The following is a 23,953-nucleotide window of genomic DNA, read 5'->3' as shown; positions in this document are numbered from 1 at the left end:
AAATAAAATCAATTCCAAAAAAAATCATTAAATTATTTTGTCTGTTAATTTTTATTTATTTTCTCATAGTAATAAATTTTCAAATTAATTCATTTATCTAGTAATTAATTTATATTTGTTTTTTAAGACTATTAATTTTATATAATATTTTTTTATATTTTTGTTTGTGTAAATATTGTTGTTTTAAGATCACAAAGTAGTGATTTTTATAATTTAAGAATAAGAATAATTCTTTAGTTCCATTAATATGCATATATATCATATTATAATATTAGTAAATTTAATTTTAAAGTTAGGCGTTGTATTTAAAAGATATGTTCTTTTATTATTTCGATGTTGACACTTATTAGAAATGAACAACTCACCCCTTAAAAGGCCTTTTGAGAGTTGAGTGACCCATTTTCTAATATGGTATCAGAGCGGGCTCAAGTCGATGATAGATTATATCTCTTTATCTTTTTTATTGTCTACCTACGTGATGGGAGTCCGATGTGTCATTCCGGCCCACACGTGAGGGAGCGTGTTAAAACTCTTAAATCTTTTCTCACATCGACTTGGTGATGATCCTAGCTCCTTTATATAAGTGTGGATAAACTCCCCTCTTATAAAGCCTTTTAAGGGTGAGTGACTCATTTCTATTAATACTATTATCATATACTTATATTGTAATTTATACTCTTTCCGTCTCATAAAAATAGTCTTGTTTTTCCATTTTGACTTGTCCCACAAAAATAGCTCTTTTTCTATTTTTAGCGAGTCCCTTCTCTCTTATGAGGTGAATCTCATTCTCCACTAACAATAAATCAATCATTTTTTCTTTCTACATTTCTCATACTTCAATTCGCATTAAACCCATGACGTCTCCAAAGTCTCTATTTTTGTGGGACAAAGAGAGTATCACTCATTTTTAAATTATTTATCTCTCAGTCTGGTAAATAATTCAAAAACTCCCTGTTTTATATGTAGATAGATTTAGATATAGATATAGGTTACTACTCCATCTGTCCCACGTTATTTGAGGTACTTTTTTTTCGCTCTTATTTTCTGGAAAATGATAAAAATAGATAAAGCGGAGAGAAAGTAATGTAATTGAAATAGTAGTATAAAAAAGACTCTTCAGATCTTTATTCTCCACTCTTACCTTATTCTTTCTCTATTTTAACTATTACTTAATTATTTTTCAAAGCAAGAGTATCAAATAGTTTAGTGGTAGTGTATTTGTATTTGTAATATTGTTGTTTTTAAGATTTATGTATGGCAATGTGCAAGATTCATTTAATCCAAATATGTTAATTAATTTTACACACCCTAAGTCATAATATAAATAAGAAACTGATATAATTATTATCACACGCATAACAGAATAGGAGTATAAAATAACATAAGAAACAGATCAAATCAAATGATACTTTAAAATATAAAAACTTGTTAGGAATGGATTTTGTTTATGACTTTGAACCAAATAATTTTGGGATCATAAAAGATTGACAATCCTCAAACATACTATCAATATACTTATTTATTTTATCCTCTAGTTCAACAGCAATTTCAAGAATTTTTGGAATATAGAGTACATAGGAAACGTTTTGACTTCTAATGACTCAATATTGTGAATCCCCAAGCTAGCAAGTGACTTAAAGCATGGGGTATAACGAACAATATTGACAGAACGATATGTATATTGTTGAAGAAGACCATATTGCATAATAGTATCATCGTTTTTGGAGTAGATAAATAGTTTACCATTAATATGCGATGCAAACACTAAGTCACCATTTGCAAAAATATTAATCGGAAAAACAAGTCCATAGATCTTTGCCCCCTCGAAGGAATATTCCTTAGTCCAAGAATTTGTATCACCATAATTATTTAGCCTCCAAATATCAACACGGAACTCATCTGAAGTATCGCATAAATATAATTGTTGGTTCAAATGTCTTAGCCTATAATGGTGAGAATGTTCGCCGTCAAGGCGACGTGGTAGAGAAAAACTGGTAATTAGCTCAGTTTCAAGGTCAAGGCAACACACAAAGTTTTTGTCCTCTAAATCACGTGTCAACCAATGAAGATTCCCGTTAAAAAATATAGCATAAATTCGTGTAGGGCGTCCTAGTGCTCCTTCAATACATTTCCACAACCCTCTTTCTCTTTTTCCTTCTAGAGTGTGTATGTAACAGCTAGAGTCAGCAGTGCCAAACAAAATCTTATACTGGCCACTTATTTTACTCACTCCAAAGCCAAATACGGGTACTAAATCCACATTCATAGGCAAGGGAACCTTAACACATTCTTTAGTCAATGGATTGCATATGAAAAGATGATCATAGCATAGAAGCCACATCAGAAGTAAACCATTGACCGAATCAATTATAACCCGTCGAACACAACGATTGGAAAATGAAGTGTGTGGATTAGGCAACTTGAATAGGATAAGTGGCTTGAAGGACTCATCGCAAACTACATACGCATTTTTATTCTTTTTAGCGAAAGCTAAACATGGATTCTGAGAATGCGGCATCATAAGCTTACCCCCTTTTATTAGATGGTGCCATGATTTACAAACACTCTTACACGTAATAATGCTTCTAATCGGTAGTCTTTCCAAAATCTCTATTGTTATCTGTAGCGGAAGATTTGCAAACAAATTTTCCTTCATCACAAAAAATATATTAGATCTAATGAAGAAAAGAAATTCGTTTTAATTCAATATATGATCTATTAATCACAACAGGATTTAATTAGTACTATGAGATGTTTGAAAAAAAACTAGTCTTGTAAACAAGATCGAGTCTTAAGTAAAAGTAAATGATTAAAAATTGAAAACCTGACAAATTTCCATCTTTCTCCACAAATACTTGGTTCAGTGCACCCTTGACTATAATTTAGGCTTACTACACACATGACCTATGTTTATAAATAGTGACGGAGACATATTGATTCTATTATATAAATATTTGAAATAGAGAGTAATTTTATTATACTAGTAGTAAATATTACTATCATAGTATGAATTTATCAAATCTTAAAAAATTAGAACGCATGTATATGGACGATTCTTATAAATATTATCACCACATATTTACAAAAAATATCATATTCTTCAAATTTTACAATATTTATGGAGTAATATTTACCAAAAAGATCATATTCTTCAAATTAATGACATATTACTATGATTTGAATGTGTGATAAATATTCGGATGCTAGGTATACGAATTGCTACTTCCAGAATGAGGTACAATAACTCATGAACAATGTACGATTAATTTCGTAGCAAAACTGATTTTATCCTCACATTCAAGCAGAAGAACTAATGGTATACAAGATGCTTTTTGGAGGTAAACAAACATTCTGGAAGTTAAGTTGCAAAATTTTGTGCTCCATAAATATAGGGAACGATGACATGAGTCCTGAATAACAAATTGAGCGCTTCAGTAAGTTCTCTTCCACCACTTCTCATGATACTATCCATGCATTTTTCAACCAGCTGACAAATGCATCATAAATCAATCTGAAGCACACATTCTGGTCACATGCCTGCTTTGGTCATGTATGAGTTATATGGCTGTTATATTGACTGGCTTTTAAACAAAAAGAGATGCAAGTTACTTTTGGCCTTCATCTAGATTAGAAGCTAAGCTCACCAGATAAAATAGATTATGCTGAGCTTTGGACGATGGATCAAGCCATCAGTTCGGTTCAGATTAATTAAATTTAGGCGAGCTTTATCGTTTATATAATCGACCTTCCTGGATCATGCAAAAATTTAGAAATTCACTTTAAAACATGAAGTGATCCGAGTAACCTGTCAGATATGTGTACATTAAAATATAGTATTTCTCATGGTGGGACAAAACATGAAGAATTTGGAAATATATTATTTCATAGCATCTTATTTGGATATCATGTTAACAGGTTTATATCGCTGAATATGCATCAATAGTCTGTCTTCTTGTTTGTCAAAAGTAGAGCGGCAACCTAGATGGTAGCAGGATACGGGGTACGTCTTGGAGATCTGGGAGTTCAGGGAATTGGAATTGCAGTTTGGAAGTTGGATCTTTATGTTGCTGCTGCAGGGATAGAGTACTATATTATATAGAAAAATCCTATAAGGACATACATACAAGAATCAGGGATGTTATATTTTGTAATTATATATGTGTTTGGGTACTAGGGTAGCCAAACCATTACACTCTGAATCATATACACAAATCATTTGGATCGTTGACACACATAGAAGAAGCGCGCGAGTACCTTGCTAGAACTAGGAAACTTCAAGTAACATATCTCATATGGAGTTTATTTTCATGTTCCTTGTTTTATTCAAGTAACATTTATCCCATACAGGGGTGTTGAAGAGTTAGAACAACCTCTTGATTTTCTGAGCCAAGGGGAAGCAACAGCAATCTGGAGCTGGAGCTGGTTCGTCTGCAGTCTCCATCTCCGAAGGGGGCTGGTTCTCCGAAGAAGGCTGGTTCCTCGGCTTGAATTTGAAGTCGGACGCTGCTTTTTTGGCGGCTGCATGTAGAGTCTCGAATGCAGAGACTCTCTGAAGAACCTGGCCCTCATTCTCCAAATCCACCGCCCTATTTGGCTTCAAACCGGCGGATCCTTTCTCCCATAGGGCTCTGAGTTTACTAACACTGCCTCTCATTTGTTTAGTTTGGTAGTGGAGATTGGAGAGGATAAGCCTACTACTCAAATGTCGCACTTTCTTTATATAGCCGCTGTCACATGTGTACCAACCTTATAATTCATTACACTTTGTCCTCATATACTACAATTTTGTCTTGCTTGAAGGCCTGCTTAACCGCGAACCGGAGAGCCGGTTCCGGTACCGGTTCTAATGTTTTTAAAAATTTCGGTTCTGCTACTACCCGAAACCAAATAATATAGTATCAATTTTAGATTTTATAAGACTGAATTTTTTTTATCTAAGTTAGTAAATAAAGGTAAATTATTTATTAATATTTGTCAAGGTTAGTTTTAATTGTTTAGTTTTACGGATTCTTTTGCTACTTGGTATTGCTTAAAATAAATGCTAGATTGGATTGACCATATGATTTTCCAATTTATGTGGATATTATACTTCATTTATGACTTCCATTATTTACCATAATACTCATCGAGGAAACATGCGAAGGAAATACTATATCTCTGGTTTGAACATCACAGATAACTCGTGAGCTAACGGGAGGATCAAATTTCTTTATACTACTAGTATTACTTAGTGGGGATGTTGTGGTTTTTATTGAATCTAAGCTAAATCTGGTGGTGTTAGATTAAAATTAGGGTAAATAATAAATAACTTACCGTTAATTATTATATGTAAATTAAAATTAAAACTACAAATCCGTTCTGGTTCGAAACTGGAATCGACCGGTTCTTACCCAACCGGTTCCGAACCGAAACCGTTTGATTCCGGGTCCAAGATTCATGAAAATTACCAACCTACTTGCTTGGATTTCCAAATTTTGGATTTATAAGGGAACATTTTAACCGCGTGGATTTTTTGTAAATTACTAGTATTACATTTATTCCTAATTTATTTACTTTATGTTGTTGTAGCATATTGATCATTTTCATTAAAACATGATCAAATCTAAATCAATTTCACAAATTTGCAAAAATAAAAACAAAAATTACTTTTTGCATTTTCAACACAAAGATTAGGAATAGTATGTAAAGTGGATATAGGATGAATAAAGTAAGAAAGAACAAAGTAAGATAAATGATGAAGAGAGAATAAAGTAAGTGTAAGGGTTACTTTGTGACAAAAATATTTATGACTCAATTTAGCTATTAATAATAATGACGTGACAAAGTAATTTACTTCCTAATGAGATGTTCGGAACCATGAGAATTAAATGAAACTGAAACCGTCACTCGTAAAATGGCGTATATGCGAGCACTTCCGAGCACCAAGGTGCTCTAAAAAGATGGCACCAATTTTCAACTAACAACTTTCGTTCTATCTCTCTCTTACTTTACCAATTTTGAATTGAAACTTATGTTGTTTCAAAAGTTTGGATTTATACAGTTTATGCCAAAAACCAGTTTAACGCAATATACGGTAAGTATTAAAATATTATATACAGTATATGGAGTAATATTTAGGTACAAAACATAATTAAAATGAAAAATATAGTTTATATACAAAATGTGGAGTAGTATATTCAGATTTTCTATTTGTTCAACATGTTAGTATAAATTAGTGATGACTAATAAAAACTGCGGTTGTTTTCATGGAATTGATTATTGAAGCTTAATGAAGATTTGTCATTTTGTCGTTTTCATTGGTTTATTAATCGTAAATGGTTCATCAACAGATAGATGGTAATTGGTACCCAAATTTGTAATGGTCCTCTTACTAAGATTTGAGAAAGCAACGTCTAACAGCATTGCTATCGCCTAACACGTGGAATATAACTATTGGCTGATTGTGCATTGAATCCCAAATAGATTGCGAATTCCAATTTCTGGTCGTGTATAACGAATTGTGTTTTTGTTCTTATACATATTAAATGTACACGTGCGGTTTCAATTTAATTCAACATTTGATTAAATGGAGAAGGTTTGCTGTCATCATTCACACTGCCAGTGCCAGTAAAATTTTGTCTTGCTTGGACAAAGTAATAAATGCAACAATTTATTTCTGAGTTTTACAACTATTAGAGTTTCTCAATTTATATTAAATTAATGTACTACTATCATGTAGTATCAGCGAATTGTTTAAAAATTCGAAAACTATACTAATGCTATATTAAATACTATTACTCCACATGTCTTATGGACTATGGTAGTAGAATCGTTTTTTTTTACACTTATTTTTAAAAATAATAGGAGTAATAAATAATTAAAGTGGAGAGAGTGAAAAATTAATAAGATAGAGAATACTAATATATAGAAAATCATCTCTATTTTTTATTAAAAAAGAAAAGAAAATAGTAGCTATATAGCATTAAAATTTTAAATAGATTCAAACATTTGATTATAGAAAAAGAGAAAACAATAGATGTATAGCCATAAAATATTAAATAGATAAGTTAAGTGCTATTTTTTTATTGAGAATTTATAGAAATTACTGTTATATTTTGGAAGGTAAAAGAATTCAAATCAAAATTATAAAATTTTAAAATCAAAATGTAAATTTAGTATCATTATGCTGTCGTACATCAATTTTTTTTGTTAGATGTTGTAATGAATTGAACTAAAAACTGTTAGTACTACTATATTTTATGAAGAAAAAAAGAAAATATTAACAATATAGCTTTAAAAAACTACTCATTAAATAGATGAGTTTAAGAACATGTGATTATTTTTTCGACCGAGATTCGACATTACATTCCAAAAACTAAGTATAATGAAATTAACACAGGAAAGTAAATTAAAATTAAAATTATGAAATTCATAAAAGCAAAACCATAGACTTGAGATTTTAAATTATTGCATGATATAGTAAATTGAGATATGAACTCTAATGGAGTATCTTAGAACCAAAAAGAGAAAATATTAAATAGACTAGTTAAAAATAATTTTTTTTCTTTATCAAGATTAGACTTACGTAACATTTCATAAATGAAGAATTTAAAAAAGATTAAAATTTTAAAAGTAAAGAATTAAAATTGAAATTATGAAATTCTTAAAATCGTGGTACAAAACTGAAATATTAAACAAGTTACATACAATTCCCAAATTATATTCACAACCCTTCATTATGTAACATTGTTTTATTACAATCTTGATGAATAAATATTTATTAAATCCAACAATGGTAGTTTTTGTTATTTTCTGGATCATAGTCCATTTTCACAAGCTATCAAAAACAGTATGCTTTCTTTTATTGCAATATTCTCCCCCTTTTGCCAGAGATATGGCGCTCAGCTGTACTGTATTATGACTCTTCACCAACTTTTGCCATTTCAACTTCAATTATTCAATTCAAGATGATCCAAAGCTGAGAAAGGTTCTTTATTTTCCTGAAGTTTGTAGATTCTCTCTATTAGCAAATATGTTATATCATAGGCATGATTTTTTAGATATACAGATGAATTCCCTAACAGGCGGCCAGTGAATATTGTTATTGTAATACTCTCATAGTTTTCGAATATGACCTATGCGATACTTTTTCCATTTTTTTGCAGATTATTGTGGGTATCTAGGCCTAATTGAATGTAACAAACATTATCTGAGATTAAATATTATAGATTTTTGACAAAGTCTTTTGTTTCCAGGTCCATCAAGTAGATTTAATTCTAATGACATTGAGGATAAGCTGGTTGGACGGAATTGTTTATTTAAGCTACAGTTGAAAAATAATTTGGGATTTCCAGTTAGCTATCCGTACACTGTTAACTTTGTTTTCAGCTGTAGACAATTTTTACCATATTGTTTTGTTGGTGATCTTGACTATTTTATGATGCTATTCTTATATATGCTCTCTGATCTATGTAGTCAGGTTTTTGTAGGATGAGACTGTAAGCTCATATGTTGAATTAAATCTTATATTTTGTTACTGAATTAATTTTATTATCATGCTACTCTTCTGTAGTTGTTGATTATATCAGCTAGTATTTTACATTTTGTCAATAACTTTTTAGCAGCTTCCTATTTAATCTGTTGTAATATAACTTAAAGACAACCTCTTGCTGCTCATGTTGTTTTCATAAAAAAATACTGACACGAGTTTATAATCAACCATCATCTGTATCTTCTTAAAATGTGTACTAATTATTTTTAAACACTTATTCAGACTCTTATAGATCAGTACTCTAATACACAAAAACACCCAAACAAGTTTTAAATAAACAAATCAGTAAAGTATTGCACACATAGAATTCAGCCTATAAAATCTTATTTTAATATGCACTAAAACACCTAAACAAGTTCTACAGTATATAATAACTAACTTACCTTGATTCATAGAACTTGTTGTGCAACCTGTGTTAACAATGAAAGATAAATGAATATAATATCTTAGTTGCCAGTACCAATCTGGCAGTGCAGTTATATTTTCCATTTAACCAATTTTATCATCTGTTGTACCAATAGTTATTCCAGCATGTTAATTGAATGATCTTGACTCTTAATTTGAAGATGCATATATTTTTTAGTTGTAATTAGCAATTTAAGAGTGAGTTACAATATAATACATTTTTATTATTTTGTCTTACATGTGGAAACCAATTTGCTGCCATCGATTTGTACCCTGTTGAGTGATCATCTTCCGAGAGAGCTTGATTTTGGTAAGGTTCGCAGAATCTCGCCTTTAGGCATTACTTTGGAGTCGTGCTCGATTGGCCCTCACAGTGAAGAGTTCGCTTGTGGTGAGGTTCCCACCGTCAAGCTGCGTATTCGTCCGTTTGCGAGCCTCAGAAGGGGGAAAATAGTTGTTGATGCTGTTTTGTCAAGTCCAAGTTTGTTGGTAGCACAAAAGAAGAACTATACTTGGTTGGGAATACCCTATTTGGAAGGTGTTCCCCAGAGGCACTTGTCCGCTGAAGAGGGAATCGATCATCGTACAAGAACAAGGAGGCTTGTGAGGGAGGAAGCCACGGTTCGTTGGGAAAGGGAAAGAGATGATGCAGCTAAAGTATCTGCTGAGAATGGTTATATCATTTCAGAGTGTGAATCTGTCCTGCCTGAGGATGATACTTACAAGGAGCACATGGCTGGACCGACAAGGACAAGGCTAGGGACTCCCGATACTTTCCATTATACAGATGAGAAATTGCAGTGGAGAGACCATCACTGTATGGATGCTGGTGCCGAGTATGATTTGAAGCATGCTGATTTAGAGAGATCATTTGGTGCAAAAGTTTCAAGCCTTGAAAACAGCATCTGGTCCAGGATAATGCCTGGATCTGTGAGGCATAAGTTCAAGAGGAAGGCCAACGGTAGGGATTTATCTATGAGTAATATCGCTTCTAAAAGGCGACTTCTTGAGTGCAGTGCATCCGCAGCACGTTCATTTTTTGAAGGATCTGTAGGCTTTGATTCTCGCAAAATGGATTGTTCCATGACAGGCAGCGATGATGCTGATTTTTCTTGTTCTGAGGGGACCCAGTTCAAAGGAGATCAGAGAGCTGTGTATCAGGATGTAAAGGTTGACAATAGTGTTGGTGGTAGAGATGATGAACTTGCTGTAGATTTACCGACAAATAATGATATCTTTGAGGCAGACAGACTGATTTTGTTTCTCGAGTAATTTTAGAAATTCCATCTAGAAATCGGATGGATAAGGCTCAAGATCCGTTTCTCTTTACTTTGGTGAAACTTAGTAAAGTTAAAAACTACAGTGACAAATTTTCATCAGTAAAAACTGTTAGAGGAACAAGAAACACTAATAATAGTGGCATAAACAATGAATATCTTGAAGGAGATAATACAGTAGAAACAGATGTCAGGTTGGTCAAGGAGGTGGATAATGTTGAAGATGACATCTCGGGCACTCAGGGCTCTGGTGCCTCTAGTAGTTCCAGTCGTACTGAGGTTGAGTCTTCAAGTTCATTTAGTTTTTTGGAAAATTTCCACCATTGAGTTCACAGTTGGGCCTGTCCACTGCCTATGAAAACTTCACAGCATTTACTTGACAATCCTTGGGAAAGGCTGAAGTCTGAGATCAGGGAGGGATTTGAACAAATATCGACAGAAATAGTCGACGAGATTGGTGGAGAAAATACTTCAGGCATAGAGAAAATGATTTCTGTAGTTCTTGACTCGGTACATTGTCATACAGAACCAAGGAAGAAATATGCTGCTTGAAAGATCAATTTAAATCCTTTGGTGTTTTGGCTATCTCCTAAGGAATTCACTAAGAATACATTAGCATGATGTTTGTTGGAAACTATGATGCTTGGTTTACTTGTCTGAAACAATACTTTTTTGTCAAATCTTTCAAAATTCGAAATATGTTTAAGGATAGTGGTTGTGTTAAACTTCTTCAATCGAAAAGACCTTGAGAAAAAAAGTGAAACGCTAAATTATCTGGTTGTTTATACTTTATTTGAGCATGGATTTTACATTTGTAGGCATATCTTGTGCCAATTTTCTTACAGATGTGGGATTCCTTACTCCAATTATTTGGTTTTAATTGCTGTTCCTTTTATAGAGAAATGAGAAGTTTCAGAATCACTACGTGCGTGTGCGTTGCGTGTGCATGTGCAGCTTAGTGGAAATTGTAAAATGTGGAGATCAGATTTGACATCTGAAGATGGTGGATGGTTGTCCACTGATGGAGCAGAAATGGCATGCCAACTTGAAAATTGCAAATCTCTTTGTTCCGGTGAGCTCATTGAGAATGTGATACTTACTTTTAAGCCGTATATGCTGTCCTCATCTAGATCAGATTTTGATCCTAATATTTATGTCTTTGTTTCGTAGAGCTTCCAATTTCATGGTCTAAAGGAAGAGCTAGCGGCGAGGTGCTTCTCTGACTTCATATTTTAATCGTCTCTGGTTAACGATATCTTAGCTTGTATATGCATGTCACGGGGAGAAAGCTTTCCTAATCTTCATGGACAACTTGATGTAACGGGGTTGACCTTTCACATGTATGATGCTCCATCAGCATTTTTCTGTATGTTGCTACGTACTATTATATTGATCTGAATGATCTCGATCTTTTCTTATTATTTCATGGATTATTTTCAGATTTTATATTTGTTCAACTTCAACATATTAGTAAAAATATTATTGACTCATAAAACATTGTTGCATTAGCACTCAGTTGTATGATCAGCGTTCTATCTCTCGATCTTACTATGTATACCTGTGATAAGTACTCCCTCCATCCGCCATTAGGAGTCCCATTAATGAAACAAAACCTCTTATGGAACCTTGCATTTTACATCTCTGTGATTAGTGGTGAGGCCATTTTGTTTCTGTAAATAGAAATGGAAAATAGCACAAGATCAACATGCTACTACTTAATCTTCTTTAGTTTTCAATACACCCATTTTTCGTAGATCTCGCGTCTTAAATCTTAAGTTGTAGCTTAAAATTATAGTTACTATGTCGTCCATCTTCCTAGCATCCTGTATTGATATTGAATAATCAATAATACATCATGACAATTTCTTTAAGTAGATCAATTGTCCTGGTATTTCGTATGATTGCCTATTCTATGATATGAAGAACGAGAAGATAAATTCCAGTTAATTCATTGCTTTAGTTTTAATTGTTGTCCTCTACAAGTATCTTTTTCCTGTTTGCAGTATGGATTTTTAAAAGGTTATAGGCCACCTCTGTGTACAGGAAGGATGTTTATGCAAGCTTGTTTTTCCGAGCCCAGCGAATATTTTTGCATAATGCAAGGGGATGGTTTGGTGATATTCCATTAGAAGCATCTGGGGATTTCGGCATTGATCCAGAGCAAGGAGAATACTCCCCCGTCCACGAAAAATAGGGCACATTTGCTATTTTTGGTTGTCCACGAAAAATAGGGCACATTCAAAAAAGGAAAGTTTTCAACAACTTCTCTCTTACTAATAATATGGACTCCACATTCCACTAACACTTTTTTTCTCTTCTCTCTTGCTTTACCAATTCTACATTAAAACCCATGCCATTCACAACGTGCCCTATTTTTCGTGGACGGAGGGAGTATCACGTAGTGTGTCAGGTATATCAATTTCTTTCGTCAATCAGATACAATGTCAATAATCTGTTTGTTTCACTTTGTAACATAGTTATAGGATTTGCATGCTCTAGAATGTTTTTTACGTGCTTCCCTCCAGAAGGCAGAAATTATTGACATTCTGATGCTCGCACAGGTTCCTTCAGTAGAAGTGAATGCCTTGATGAAAACATTCAAGATGAAGCCTCTGTTGTTTCCGGTATGGGACTGGATTTTAATATTCCTCTAGATGACTAAAATCTCGTAGTCTTCTGAATCTTAATGCTTTTCTCCTTTTGTCTGTCTTGATATATATCTCTTTGTTTGCACAACCACTAATTACCATGAAAAGCTCGTTCTAAGTTCTGAATTTCCATAATAGAGCAAGTGGTATGATTTTTAGGATGTTCCCAACCTGTAAGTTAGCCAAAATTCCAGCCGTTTATGGAGTGTAATCATGTTTCTGTCATGTATATATGGCTAATGAATGCAAAACAATTACTCTCTAATGCTTGTGTTTGGTTTAGATCTTTCTGTTTCAAAATAGAGTACTATTTGTTATGAAGGTGTGCAACAAATCAACACAGGCTACTTTTACAATCTTTTGGATTATCTACACGACATGTTAGGTTATGCTTAACTCCACTTATGGTGTCATATGACTCATATGTTAGAGATGTAGTTTGTGTACGTGATCTAGATCCCTGAAAGTGTTGTGTAAATTGTGAAAAATCACATTTAGATATTCCTGGATTGATTTTCTGATTTTTTGTTGGGCATTGTTCTTGCTCGGTTTCCATTTTCCCGTGCCACTCTGTTGAGGGCCACTGTTTTCCAAAACCAACCTAATGAGTTTCCACTATTCACTTCAGCTAGCAGGGTCAGTAACATCTGTGTTCAACTGTCAAGGCCCGTTGGATGATCCTGTTTTTGTTGGAGTGCATTGGTCTCGAGGAAAATTATTCATATATCTGCTGATACACCAAAATCAGCTGCACACGAGGCAATGTTGAATAATAAAGAGGCTGGTGCAGTGGCAGCCATCGATAATGTTCCACTCTCCTACGTTTCTGCCAATTTTACCTTTAACACTGATAATTGTGTGAGTAATTATTCACCAGTAATCCATGGTTCACAGCTGGACAGTTTTTTTAAAATCTTTTTTCTAACAACACATGCTTATTTTTCTATTTACATATTTCTGCTTACATATGTCAGGTTGCTAATCTGTATGGAATCAGAGCTACACTTGTTGATGGTGGTGAGATTCGCGGAGCCGGGAATGCGTGGATCTGTCCTGAGGTGTGGTGTTTATTTACATAGATGTATAGTTGGTTCTATACATAAATAAGCTGCATTGGTGCATCAAGGTTAGAATTATGTTTGAGAAAGTGATATCTCGAACTTGGTTAGTTCCGCACTTCATCCAATATTCTAGTTTCTGGTGTTCTTATAAGCAGTAGTTTGTCAATAAGCCCAGTATTTTAATCTTGCTACACAGTTTATCTTATGTAAATAAACTTTTCTCGAAACATCTAGGAGAAGTTATAATACTCTAAAAAGCATTCCTATTATGCATGTAGAAATGAATCTATAGACATGCTAGCATTATATGCCCTGTAAACATACTAATTTAGTACTATACCATAAAAATTCACAAACAATATAAACTTCAGATTAATTTTCTTTGGTATCAGTTTCTTTTTCTTCGAATTACATTTAGGTATTTCAGGTTTGATCTGATGTTAAAAGTGTATTATTGTAGGGTGAGGTTGATGACACAGCAATGGACGTTAACATTTCTGGCAACTTGTGCTTTGACAAAATTATGCATCGCTATATACCTGGTTACCTCCAAACTATGCCATTTAAGCTAGGGGATCTGAATGGAGAACAAAAGTCTCAGGCTCATTGTTAAGTATCTCTATAGGTTGATGGAATCAGCTGTCTTGCCAGATGGAATGATAGTGCCAGAGATGTTTGCTCATAGATTTTGTTAACGGGAAATGTCTTTATGGGTGTAGGAGATTTGATATCAAATGGACTGCTCTGAAAGCTGAGGGGTCACTTTCTGATGCTATCTCACACGATTACATTTTTCTCTGTGGAAGGAATTGAATTGGATCTACGAATGCGCAATTTTGAATTTTTCAACTTGGTTTCTTCCTATACCTTTGATTCTCTGAGGCCCATTCATTTGAAAGCAACAGGAAAGGTCAACAAGTATTATGGCGACCAAGTTTCCCAATCTAGTACAAACTCAGAAATGATACCAAAGGAAGATGAAAAAAGCATTTCTGGTGATATTTCAATCTCAGCTCTAAAACTCAATCAATTGATGCTGGCTCTTCAACTAGCTGGAGTGCTCAACATATCATCTAAGGGTATGAAGGTTTGTCTCACATCCATTTTCTTGGGGAATAGTTATTTAAGGTTAATCATGTTTTATGTCCCCAACTTTCAGGACTTCCTGAAAAATGTCACCAACTTATGTTCTCTTCAAAAACCTAAACTGTGAAAAGTTTGATTTGTGCTTTGCTTGAGATAATCCGACGATGGAATGATGAGTCAGATTCTCCAGTGAAACAACATTGTTTAGCGGGTGAGGGGGGAAATCCACATCAAAGTAGAGTCCACCTAAGAATCAAGAGAGCCGACTGCCAAGTCATTGTTTTGTTGCTGGATTATGTCTAGCTGGACATAAATAAAACCTTTTCACAAAGTTGACAGGTTTTACAAGAGAAAAAAACAACCTGCGAACATTTTCAAGAAACTGCTGAAAGTTGAGGACACAAAACATGATTATCCCTATTTCTTATTAGTCATCCTTGAAGACTTCATATTTCGGCCCTAGTTATTCATGCCTAAAATGGGTGTATCCCAGACATTTGTCTTCTAGCTCAAATAGCTGGAGGATGTTTTTAGCTAATATCTGCTGGGGAGCCTTGATCTGGAATATGGTTTCATCTGGTAGGATAGTCACTTTTATTATCTCAGTCTTCAACTTTCTTAAGGAAACTAGAGTTTCATTCATTCTTTGTGGTTTCTTGTACTACAAAGGTTGTATGATGGTGATAAAAATGCTAGTATGCTATAAGAAATGCCCCTCTGGTGAGAGACAGTTAGACCCCACAAATTACAATTTTTGATAATACATTCCTTATTAATTGCACCAATAATGTGTTTTGTCGTCGTATACAAAATTCCTGATAGATCTTCCAGTATCTCCTTTGTCTGGTCATGCAGTTGGATGCTACTGGCCGACCAGATGAAAGTCTTGCAGTTGAAGTTGTAGGACCTTTGCAATCTACTTCTGAAGAAAATCTTGCGGAAAAAGTGCTATCTTTTTCTTTACAGAAAGGTCACCTGAAAGCTCATGCCTGTTATCGACCACTACATTCAACTACCTTAGAGGTCCATTCCACTCTTTCCTAGTATTTTCCTTTGCTTTAACTTTTATTTCTTCTTCACTTTTTACTATGCACTGCTTTCTTTGATACTCGTACAATATGTGTTTTTCCTTGTCCAATCAGGTTCGCCATTGGATGAGCTGGAGCTAGCATCACTTCGTGGAGCAATTTCAAGAGTAAACTTCTTGATGGAGTGCTAAACAGTATTTTTGGTGCCCCTGGTTATAGAATGCTTTCAGTTTATGTATTTTTTCATGTTAGGCTTTCAGGGACTTGTTAGGTTATTGGTTTTTTCTTTTATTTGCTTACCTGTGTTACTGAAAAATGTTTGTTAGTTATGGCTAGATAAATAACTGTCACAAAGCACTGAGTGGCGAGCTGCTTATTAACTAGTTTTATATGTTTCCATTCATTTACAATTTGGTTAGTGGCTTTTAAGTTTTAACAATAGTTGAATTTTGCTCTTGTAGCTGCTAAAGTCATACCTCCTTTATGGAGGAGAACCCAATGACTGCTGAAATAAGTTTGACGTCATTTACCAAGTATTATATTGTTGCACAACCTCTTATTTTTACCTTTTATGTTCCTTTTCTCATTTTTAGGCCGAGCTGCAGTTGAATTTTCAAAAACTAAGGGGCCATGGTGCATTATCTGTTCTTCGACCAAATTCAGTGGTGTGTTGGGTGAAGCTTTAGATGTAGCTGCCAGATGGAGTGGGGATGTGGTCAGTACTTTTTTCATATGTATTTCAGATTCTTTGTTTGAGATCTTCAATTAGGACTAGCAACAGATCTATGGTTTTACTGCAACTGGATATTACTGTAGGCAATAGCTCCACTGAAGACATCGGGCTGTTATAGACTTGGAGTACTTAATGGAGAACACAGTTACCTCTCTCATGATTATATTGATAAGACAAGGTTTAGACTAAATGAAGTGATGATTGCTTGTCTAAAGTTTTTCTTATTTCTTCGCGAGGGTATAAGTCTCTCTTTGGAAATCATGAGAAAAGTGCAAACCTCAGTTCTGTTTTACAAGCTTAATGAAATTTTGATTGATTGCCTAATAGTTTGCATTTTGAATATTTCCTTTTGTTTCTCAATAACTGGACCATATTAATAAGTCATGAATTCCTCATTTGTGGCAAAACAATAAACTTGGATATAAGACACAGGTTTTGCTTTGCAAATTTGCGTGTCCTTGGGCTAATTGATGTAGTTGAATTGTTTGGCTCTGAACCTTTCATCTTACTGGTTGGCCGATACTCGATAGACAACTTATTTGACATAGCTGAAGAAATCATTATGCTATTGTTTTTGTCTGCACGAATAGTATGATATGGTTGATCATGTTTGTTACCGGTCGATAGATCACAGTTGAACAAGCAATCTTGGAGCAAAGCAATAGCATATATGAACTGCAAGGGGAGTATGTATTGCCTGGTTCCCGGGAAAGTGATGACTGGTCATCTTGGGAGCATGATCTCTTCTATGGGTAGATGGAGAATGAGATTAGAGGTCCCTAATGCTGAGATTGCTGAGATGCTTCCTCTTGCTAGGCTTCTTTCTCGTAGTTCAGATCCCGCTGTTCAATCTAGATCAAAGGTTGTGGTTACGTTTATGATATCTTGAATGATTAATTTGTGTAAATGTAAGGGTATGTGGATAGGTGAACTTTCATATTACTTTCACTGGTTGGTTTTGGAATTGGCTCTGGATTTAGGGGGTTCAGATAATTTATCCATCTTAGTAGTAATTGTTTATGGTTTCTATAGAAATTACCGACTCATGCCCTTATCTAAAGGCTTAACACTGCTATTACTTTTTGTTATCTTCAAAACACCCTGGATACAGCCATTTTGCACGTGAAAATCATTTATACTTTGAGACAAGGATTTTTGCTTGGCATTTGAATGATCGCCTCATCTAGAATGCTCTTAAGCTTTATATATATCCTCTTCAACCATTTAAATGGATATTAAATGAAAAAATTCTGTCTCCTGAGATACAGTATTAAACATAACATTTTAAGCTCATCGGACCGCCACACCAGTGCCGAGGGTATGTAAGGATTGTTGTCCGCACATGTTTACAAGATAGAGATAGTCAGATAGAGAATTGAGATTGAGAGAAGAGTCGTTTAATGTGAATTTTTTGGAAGGGAATGAGAGGTATTTATAGATGAAATGGATGAATTTTGGAGTAAGAAAAATTTTAAAAATAAGTTATAAGTGGGAAAAGGGGATATATTTTTTTGAGAAGTGAGAATTTTTTTTTAATTATATCTGAATTTTTAAATTAAAAAAAAATTCCAACGGACAAAAACACGCTCACTCGCTCCCCTCCACGTGGGCTGAGCGCGTGAATCCGTGCCGCTTAGCGTGCTCGTCCGAAGACAAACGTTGTGCGTGCTATTATATTAAATTTTAGACTAAAGTTCTTTTTTTGTCCTACACATATGGCCGTTTTACGAAATTGGTCGAGAACATTTATTTTTCGAAAATTGAGTTCCAAACTAATGAAAATCTCGCCGAATTAGTCCATGATTAATTAAATATGATAAAATAAAAATTAAAACAAAAACAAATGATTCGCAACAAGTCAACAACAAATCTGAATTAAATTCTTATAGATTATTACATTAAAATTCCCCAACAATTTTGGATTAATGCAACAAATCTCAAACAAAGTCAACCTGCAGAATTAGGGCAAAATTCTCCCTCTGGAACAGCTTGCTTTTCTAGTACTTGAGTTTAACCCAATTGATGCTGAAGGTTCCACCCTTCTATAGCCCGTTGGTTGACAACTTGCGTCGATCATTTGTTGTTGTTTTTTAGGATTTTCTTATAGCTAGCCAGCTAAATAAATTCATTTGTCTATTAATTTTTATTCATTTTCTCATAGTAATAAATTTTCTTATGAATTCATTTATCTAGTAATTAATTTATTTTACGATTCTTATAGTTAATTCATGAGCTAGTAATTACTACCTCCGTCCCTGAAAGTTTGACACAGTTTACCATTTCGGTTCGTCCCTAAAAGTTTGACACACTTCACTTTTACCATTATTGGTAGTGGGCCACATATTCCACTAACTCATTCATACTCATATTTTATTATAAAACTAATACTTTAAAAGTAGGACCCACATCTCACCAACTTTTTAAACTCGTTTTCCATTACATTTCTTAAGACTTGGGGGACGGAGGTAGTAATTTATTTTTGTTTTTTAAGACTTGTAATTTTATATAATACTCCCTCTGTCCCAGATTAAGAGTCACTTTTTGCCATAAAAGTCCGTCCCAGTTTAAAAGTCACATTTAGAATTTTTCATATTTGGTTATACAATTTTACCCCATTGTTCATCAAAATTACATCAAAATGTCATTATCTACATTAAAATAAACCAAAAACAAAAATAAAAATCCAAAAAGCCAAAAGGGACACACCTTCAACTATCTCACTTCATTTATTACACACTCCACCATCTCAATTCATTTATTACACACTTCAACTCATTCTTAAAACTCGAGCGATAACAATAAGTGACTCCTAATCCGGGACGGAGGGAGTATTTTTTAAAGTTTTTATTTGTGTAAATATTGTTGTTGTAAGATCACAGAGTAGTGATTTTTATAATCTAAGAATAAGAATAATTCTTTAGTTCCATTAATATGCATATATATCATATTATAATATTAGTAAATTTAATTTTAAAGTTAGGCTTTGTATTTAAAATATCTATTCTTTTATTATTTCGGCATTGACATTATTATTGTATGTACTTTAATTTATACTATTTCCGTAGCAAGTCTTTTCTCTCTTATAGAGTGAGCTCAATTCTCCACTAACAATATTTCAATCACTTTTTGTTTCTACATCTCCCATACTTTATCAATTTCGCATTAAGCTTGTGCCGTCTCCAAAGTCCCTATTATTATGGAACGGAGGGAGTATTACTCATTTTCAAATTATTTCTCCAAGTCTTTAAATAATTCAAACTCCCTTTACATAAATAGATAGATTTAGAGATAGATATAGATTACTGCTTCATCCGTCCCACGTTATTTGAGGAATTTTTTTTTCGCGCTTGTTTTCTAGAAAACGATAAAAGAGTAAAGGTCAATTTTGATTCAAATGATAAAAATTGACCTTTACTCTTCGAATCTTTATTCTCTCTCTTACTTTACTCTCTCTCTACTTTAACTATTACTACTTAATTATTTTTCAAAACTAAGAGTATCAAAAAGTTTAGTGGTAGTGTAATTGTATTTGTAATGTTGCTGTTTTTAAGATTTATGTATTGCAATGTGCAAGATTCATTTATTCCAAATATTTTAATTAATTTTACCACCTTAAGTCAGTAATATAAATAAGAAATTGATATAATTACTATCACACGCATAACAGAATAGGAGTATAACATAACATAAGAAACGGATAAAATGAAATGAAATTTTAAAATACGTATAAAAACTTGTTAATTAGTAATGGATTTTGTTTATGACTTTAAACCAAATAATTTTGGGATCATAAAAGATTGACAATCATCAAACACACTATCAATATACTTATTTATTTTATCTTTGGAATATAGAGTACATAGGAAACTTTTTGACTTCTAATGACTCAATATTGCAAATCCCCATGCTAGCAAGTGACTTAAGGCATGGGTATAACGAACAATATTCATGGAACGATATGTATATCGTTGAAGAAGACCATATTACACAATAGTATCATCGTTTTTGGAGTAGATAAATAGTTTACCATTAATATGCGATGCAAACACTAAGTCACTATTTGCAAAAATATTAATCGGAAAAACAAGTCCATAGATCTTTGCCCCCTCGAAGGAATATTCCTTAGTCCAAGAATTTGTATCACCATAATTATTTAGCCTCCAAATATCAACACGGAACTCATCTGAAATATCGCATAAATATAATTGTTGGTTCAAATGTCTTAGCCTATAATGGTGAGAATATTCGCCGTCAAGGCGGCGTGGTAGAGAAAAACTGGTAATTAGCTCAGTTTCAAGGTCAAGGCAACACACAAAGTTTTTGTCCTCTAAATCACGTGCCAACCAGTGAAGATTCCCGTTAAAAAATATAGCATAAATTTGTGTAGGGCTTCCTAGTGCTCCTTCAATACATTTCCACAACCCTCTTTCTCTTTTTCCTTCTAGAGTGTGTAGGTAACAACTAGAGTCAGCAGTGCCAAACAAAATCTTATACTGGCCACTTATTTTACTCACTCCAAAGCCAAATACGGGTACTATAGTATCCATATCCATAGGCAGGGGAACCTTAACACATTCTTTAGTCAATGGATTGCATATGGAAAGATGATCATAGCATAGAAGCCACATCAAAAGTAAACCATTGACCGAATCAATTATAACCCGTCGAACACACCGATCGAAAAATGAAGTGTGTGGATTAGGCAACTTGAATAGGATAAGTGGCTTGAATGCCTCATCGCAAACTACATATGCATTTTTATTCTTTTTAGCGAAAACTAAACATGGATTCTGAGAATGCGGCATCACAAGCTTACCCCCTTTTATTAGATGGTGTCATGATTTACAAACACACTTACACGTAATAATGATTCTAATCGATAGTCTTTCCAAAATCTCTATTGTTATCTCTAGCGGAAGATTTGCAAACAAATTTTCCTTCATCATAAAAATATATTAGATCTAATAATGAAGAAAAAAAAGTCATTTTAATTCAATATTCGATTTATTAATCACAAGGATTTTAATTAGTACTATGACATGTTTGAAAAAAAAACTAGTCTTGTAAACAAGATCGAGTGCACCCTTGGCTATAATTTACACACAACCTATGTTTATAAATAGTGACGGGAAATGTTGATTCTATTATATAAATATTTGAAATAGAGAGTAATTTTATTATACTAATAGTAAATATTACTATCATAGTATAAATTTATTAAATCTTAAAAAATTTGAACGCACATATATGGACGATTCTTATAAATATTATCACCACATATTTAAAAAAAAATATCATATTCTTCAAATTTTACATTATTTATGGAGTACTAATATTTACAAAAAAGATCATATTCTTCAAATTAATGACATATTACTATGATTTCAATGTGTGATAAATAATCGGATGCTAGGTATACAAATTGCTACTTCAAATGAGGTACAATAAATAACTCATGAACAATGTACGACTAATTTCATCCCTGGCATCAGCAAAACTGATTTTATCCTCACATTTCTTGTATAACATGTTTTTAACTAGAGTGAACGGCCTAAAAAATCCCTAACTTTTCGGGTTTTTACACCACATATCTCTAAAGAAAAAAAATAGCGCCAGAGGACTCTAATGTTAAATATAACCACGGAGCATGTTTTTTTGGACCAAAACACCCTCAATCTCTAAAAGGACATTTTTGTCACTCCATTATAATGTTGACATGTGTTTTCTGCCATATTTTTGTCACCAACTTCTTATCTAATTTTCTAATAAGTTCTGGTACTTCATACTTAATTAAAATTTTGTCCTTACTTACACTTTCTAATTGTTTTATAATATACATATTTATCATTATCTGCATTAATTAATATGAAATAATAAAATGAGACCCTTTCTTCCTTATAAAACTCATTTTCTAGTATTTTTCGATGTTTTCTATTTTCCCTAATTTTTATTTGTTTTTTGCCTTGATTTATGGATCAACTTTATTTATTATGAAAGTATCCCAATTTTCTAGTATTAATTTATAAATTTACATTGTCTTAATTTCAGATACTATTATTAATAAAAGAAAATCTCCAAGGATTAAATAGCTAATGTCACATGCTTGAATATTTTCAAAATATTTTACTCATGTTTCAACCTTATCATGATTGACTTGAAACTATGCAAATTTATATATAAAGATTGAATTATAAAGATTGAATATTCATATGATGTTAAAAATTTTAGCATGAGCTAAATTAAAATTCTTAATAAAATATCAAAAAATATAAAATCGTCTTAAAGTTAGCGTAGATTAACAAATTAGTTCGATGATATATAATGAAAGTAATATTTTAAATGTCAGTGTTTTCAAGAATATAATTACTGTATCATTTAATTAAATATGAAATATTTTTTATTCTATATATTATTGATTTAGATTTTATTTCATAAATAATTTCACTTTTCTATATTTTTTGTTGTTTCTCAATGAACTTTTTACATGATATAACTAGTATATTGTTACCACTAACTAGAAATAGAGGAATATAAGAAGTTTTTTGTGTACAAATATTGACAAAACTTTAAACACGTATGAAGTACCAGAACTTATTAGAAAATTAGATAAGAAGTTGCTGACAAAAATGTGGCAGAAAACACATGTCAACATTATAATGGAGTGACAAAAATGTCCTTTTAAGGATTGAGGGTGTTTTGGTCCGAAAAAACATGCTCCGTGATTATATTTAACATAAGAGTCCTCTGGCGCTATTTTTTTTCTTTAGGGATATGTGGTGTAACAACCCGAAAAGTTAGGGATTTTTTAGGCCTTTCACTCTAGTTAAAAACATGTTATACAAGAAATGTGAGGATATAATCAGTTTTGCTGATGCCAGGGACGAAATTAGTCGTACATTGTTGAAGAGTGCGATAAGTCAGCGAGGTGTGTTTGAAATAAAATCTCTCGATCTAGAGAATCCACTAGATACCGGGTCTAGCAACTCAGAGAATCCTTGGGTTACCTGTCGTTGGGCACACAATCACTTCCTTCGCCCTTCAAAACCCTCAACCCGTTGTTGCTAAAGAAAAGTTAGTACTTGGAAGCATGAATCGAATCCACAGAGACAGATGTGCAAGTAAATATGCTCAAAGACCTGGAAGCTATTTTTGGCTGCTGCCACGTATTTTTCGAGGTTGAGATCT

At 33.2% G+C, this 23,953-nt stretch overlaps 2 protein-coding genes and 1 long non-coding RNA gene across 9 annotated transcripts; 2 read left to right on the top strand and 1 right to left on the bottom strand.

Annotated features, from left to right (window-relative positions):
* Nucleotides 1-3,892: 3,892 nt before the first annotated feature.
* LOC125220903 lies at nucleotides 3,893-4,676 on the bottom strand. The gene is made up of 2 exons (XM_048123035.1): nucleotides 4,371-4,676; nucleotides 3,893-4,070 (listed from the first exon to the last, which is right to left on the bottom strand). The coding sequence occupies exons 1-2, from the start codon at nucleotides 4,652-4,654 to the stop codon at nucleotides 3,893-3,895; spliced, it is 462 nt and encodes a 153-aa protein (XP_047978992.1). The 5' UTR covers nucleotides 4,655-4,676.
* A 3,793-nt stretch (nucleotides 4,677-8,469) lies between these two features.
* LOC125220902 (protein TIC236, chloroplastic-like) lies at nucleotides 8,470-12,505 on the top strand. The gene is made up of 4 exons (XM_048123034.1): nucleotides 8,470-8,477; nucleotides 9,097-11,284; nucleotides 11,383-11,552; nucleotides 12,256-12,505. The coding sequence occupies exons 1-2, from the start codon at nucleotides 8,470-8,472 to the stop codon at nucleotides 10,205-10,207; spliced, it is 1,119 nt and encodes a 372-aa protein (XP_047978991.1). The 3' UTR covers nucleotides 10,208-11,284; nucleotides 11,383-11,552; nucleotides 12,256-12,505.
* Nucleotides 12,506-12,561: 56 nt separating this feature from the next.
* LOC125219925 lies at nucleotides 12,562-17,822 on the top strand. Of its 7 annotated transcripts, none has more exons than XR_007176244.1 (10): nucleotides 12,562-12,622; nucleotides 12,774-12,836; nucleotides 13,489-13,718; nucleotides 13,835-13,918; nucleotides 14,382-14,529; nucleotides 14,641-15,008; nucleotides 15,863-16,030; nucleotides 16,150-16,202; nucleotides 16,629-16,750; nucleotides 17,396-17,822. It is a non-coding gene; the product is annotated as an uncharacterized LOC125219925 (long non-coding RNA). The 7 variants fall into 7 exon arrangements; XR_007176243.1 differs by adding an exon at nucleotides 15,081-15,586 and having other exon boundaries at nucleotides 14,382-15,000; XR_007176245.1 differs by adding an exon at nucleotides 15,081-15,586 and having other exon boundaries at nucleotides 14,382-15,008.
* The last annotated feature ends 6,131 nt before the right edge of the window (nucleotides 17,823-23,953 follow it).

This window comes from Salvia hispanica, chromosome 4, assembly GCF_023119035.1.
Source record: "Salvia hispanica cultivar TCC Black 2014 chromosome 4, UniMelb_Shisp_WGS_1.0, whole genome shotgun sequence".
NCBI lineage: Eukaryota > Viridiplantae > Streptophyta > Magnoliopsida > Lamiales > Lamiaceae > Salvia > Salvia hispanica.
Note: the sequence above shows the minus strand (reverse complement) of the source record. Positions and strands in the feature narration are given on the sequence as shown.

Excerpts from the sequence above, each read along its gene's own strand:
- LOC125220903 (XM_048123035.1), bottom strand. The coding sequence starts at position 4,654 with ATGAGAGGCAGTGTTAGTAAACTCAGAGCCCTATGGGAGAAAGGATCC. Across the intron at positions 4,071-4,370 it reads TTGGCTCAGAAAATCAAGAG|CAGCAACATAAAGATCCAAC; the intron begins GTTGTTCTAACT and ends CTATCCCTGCAG.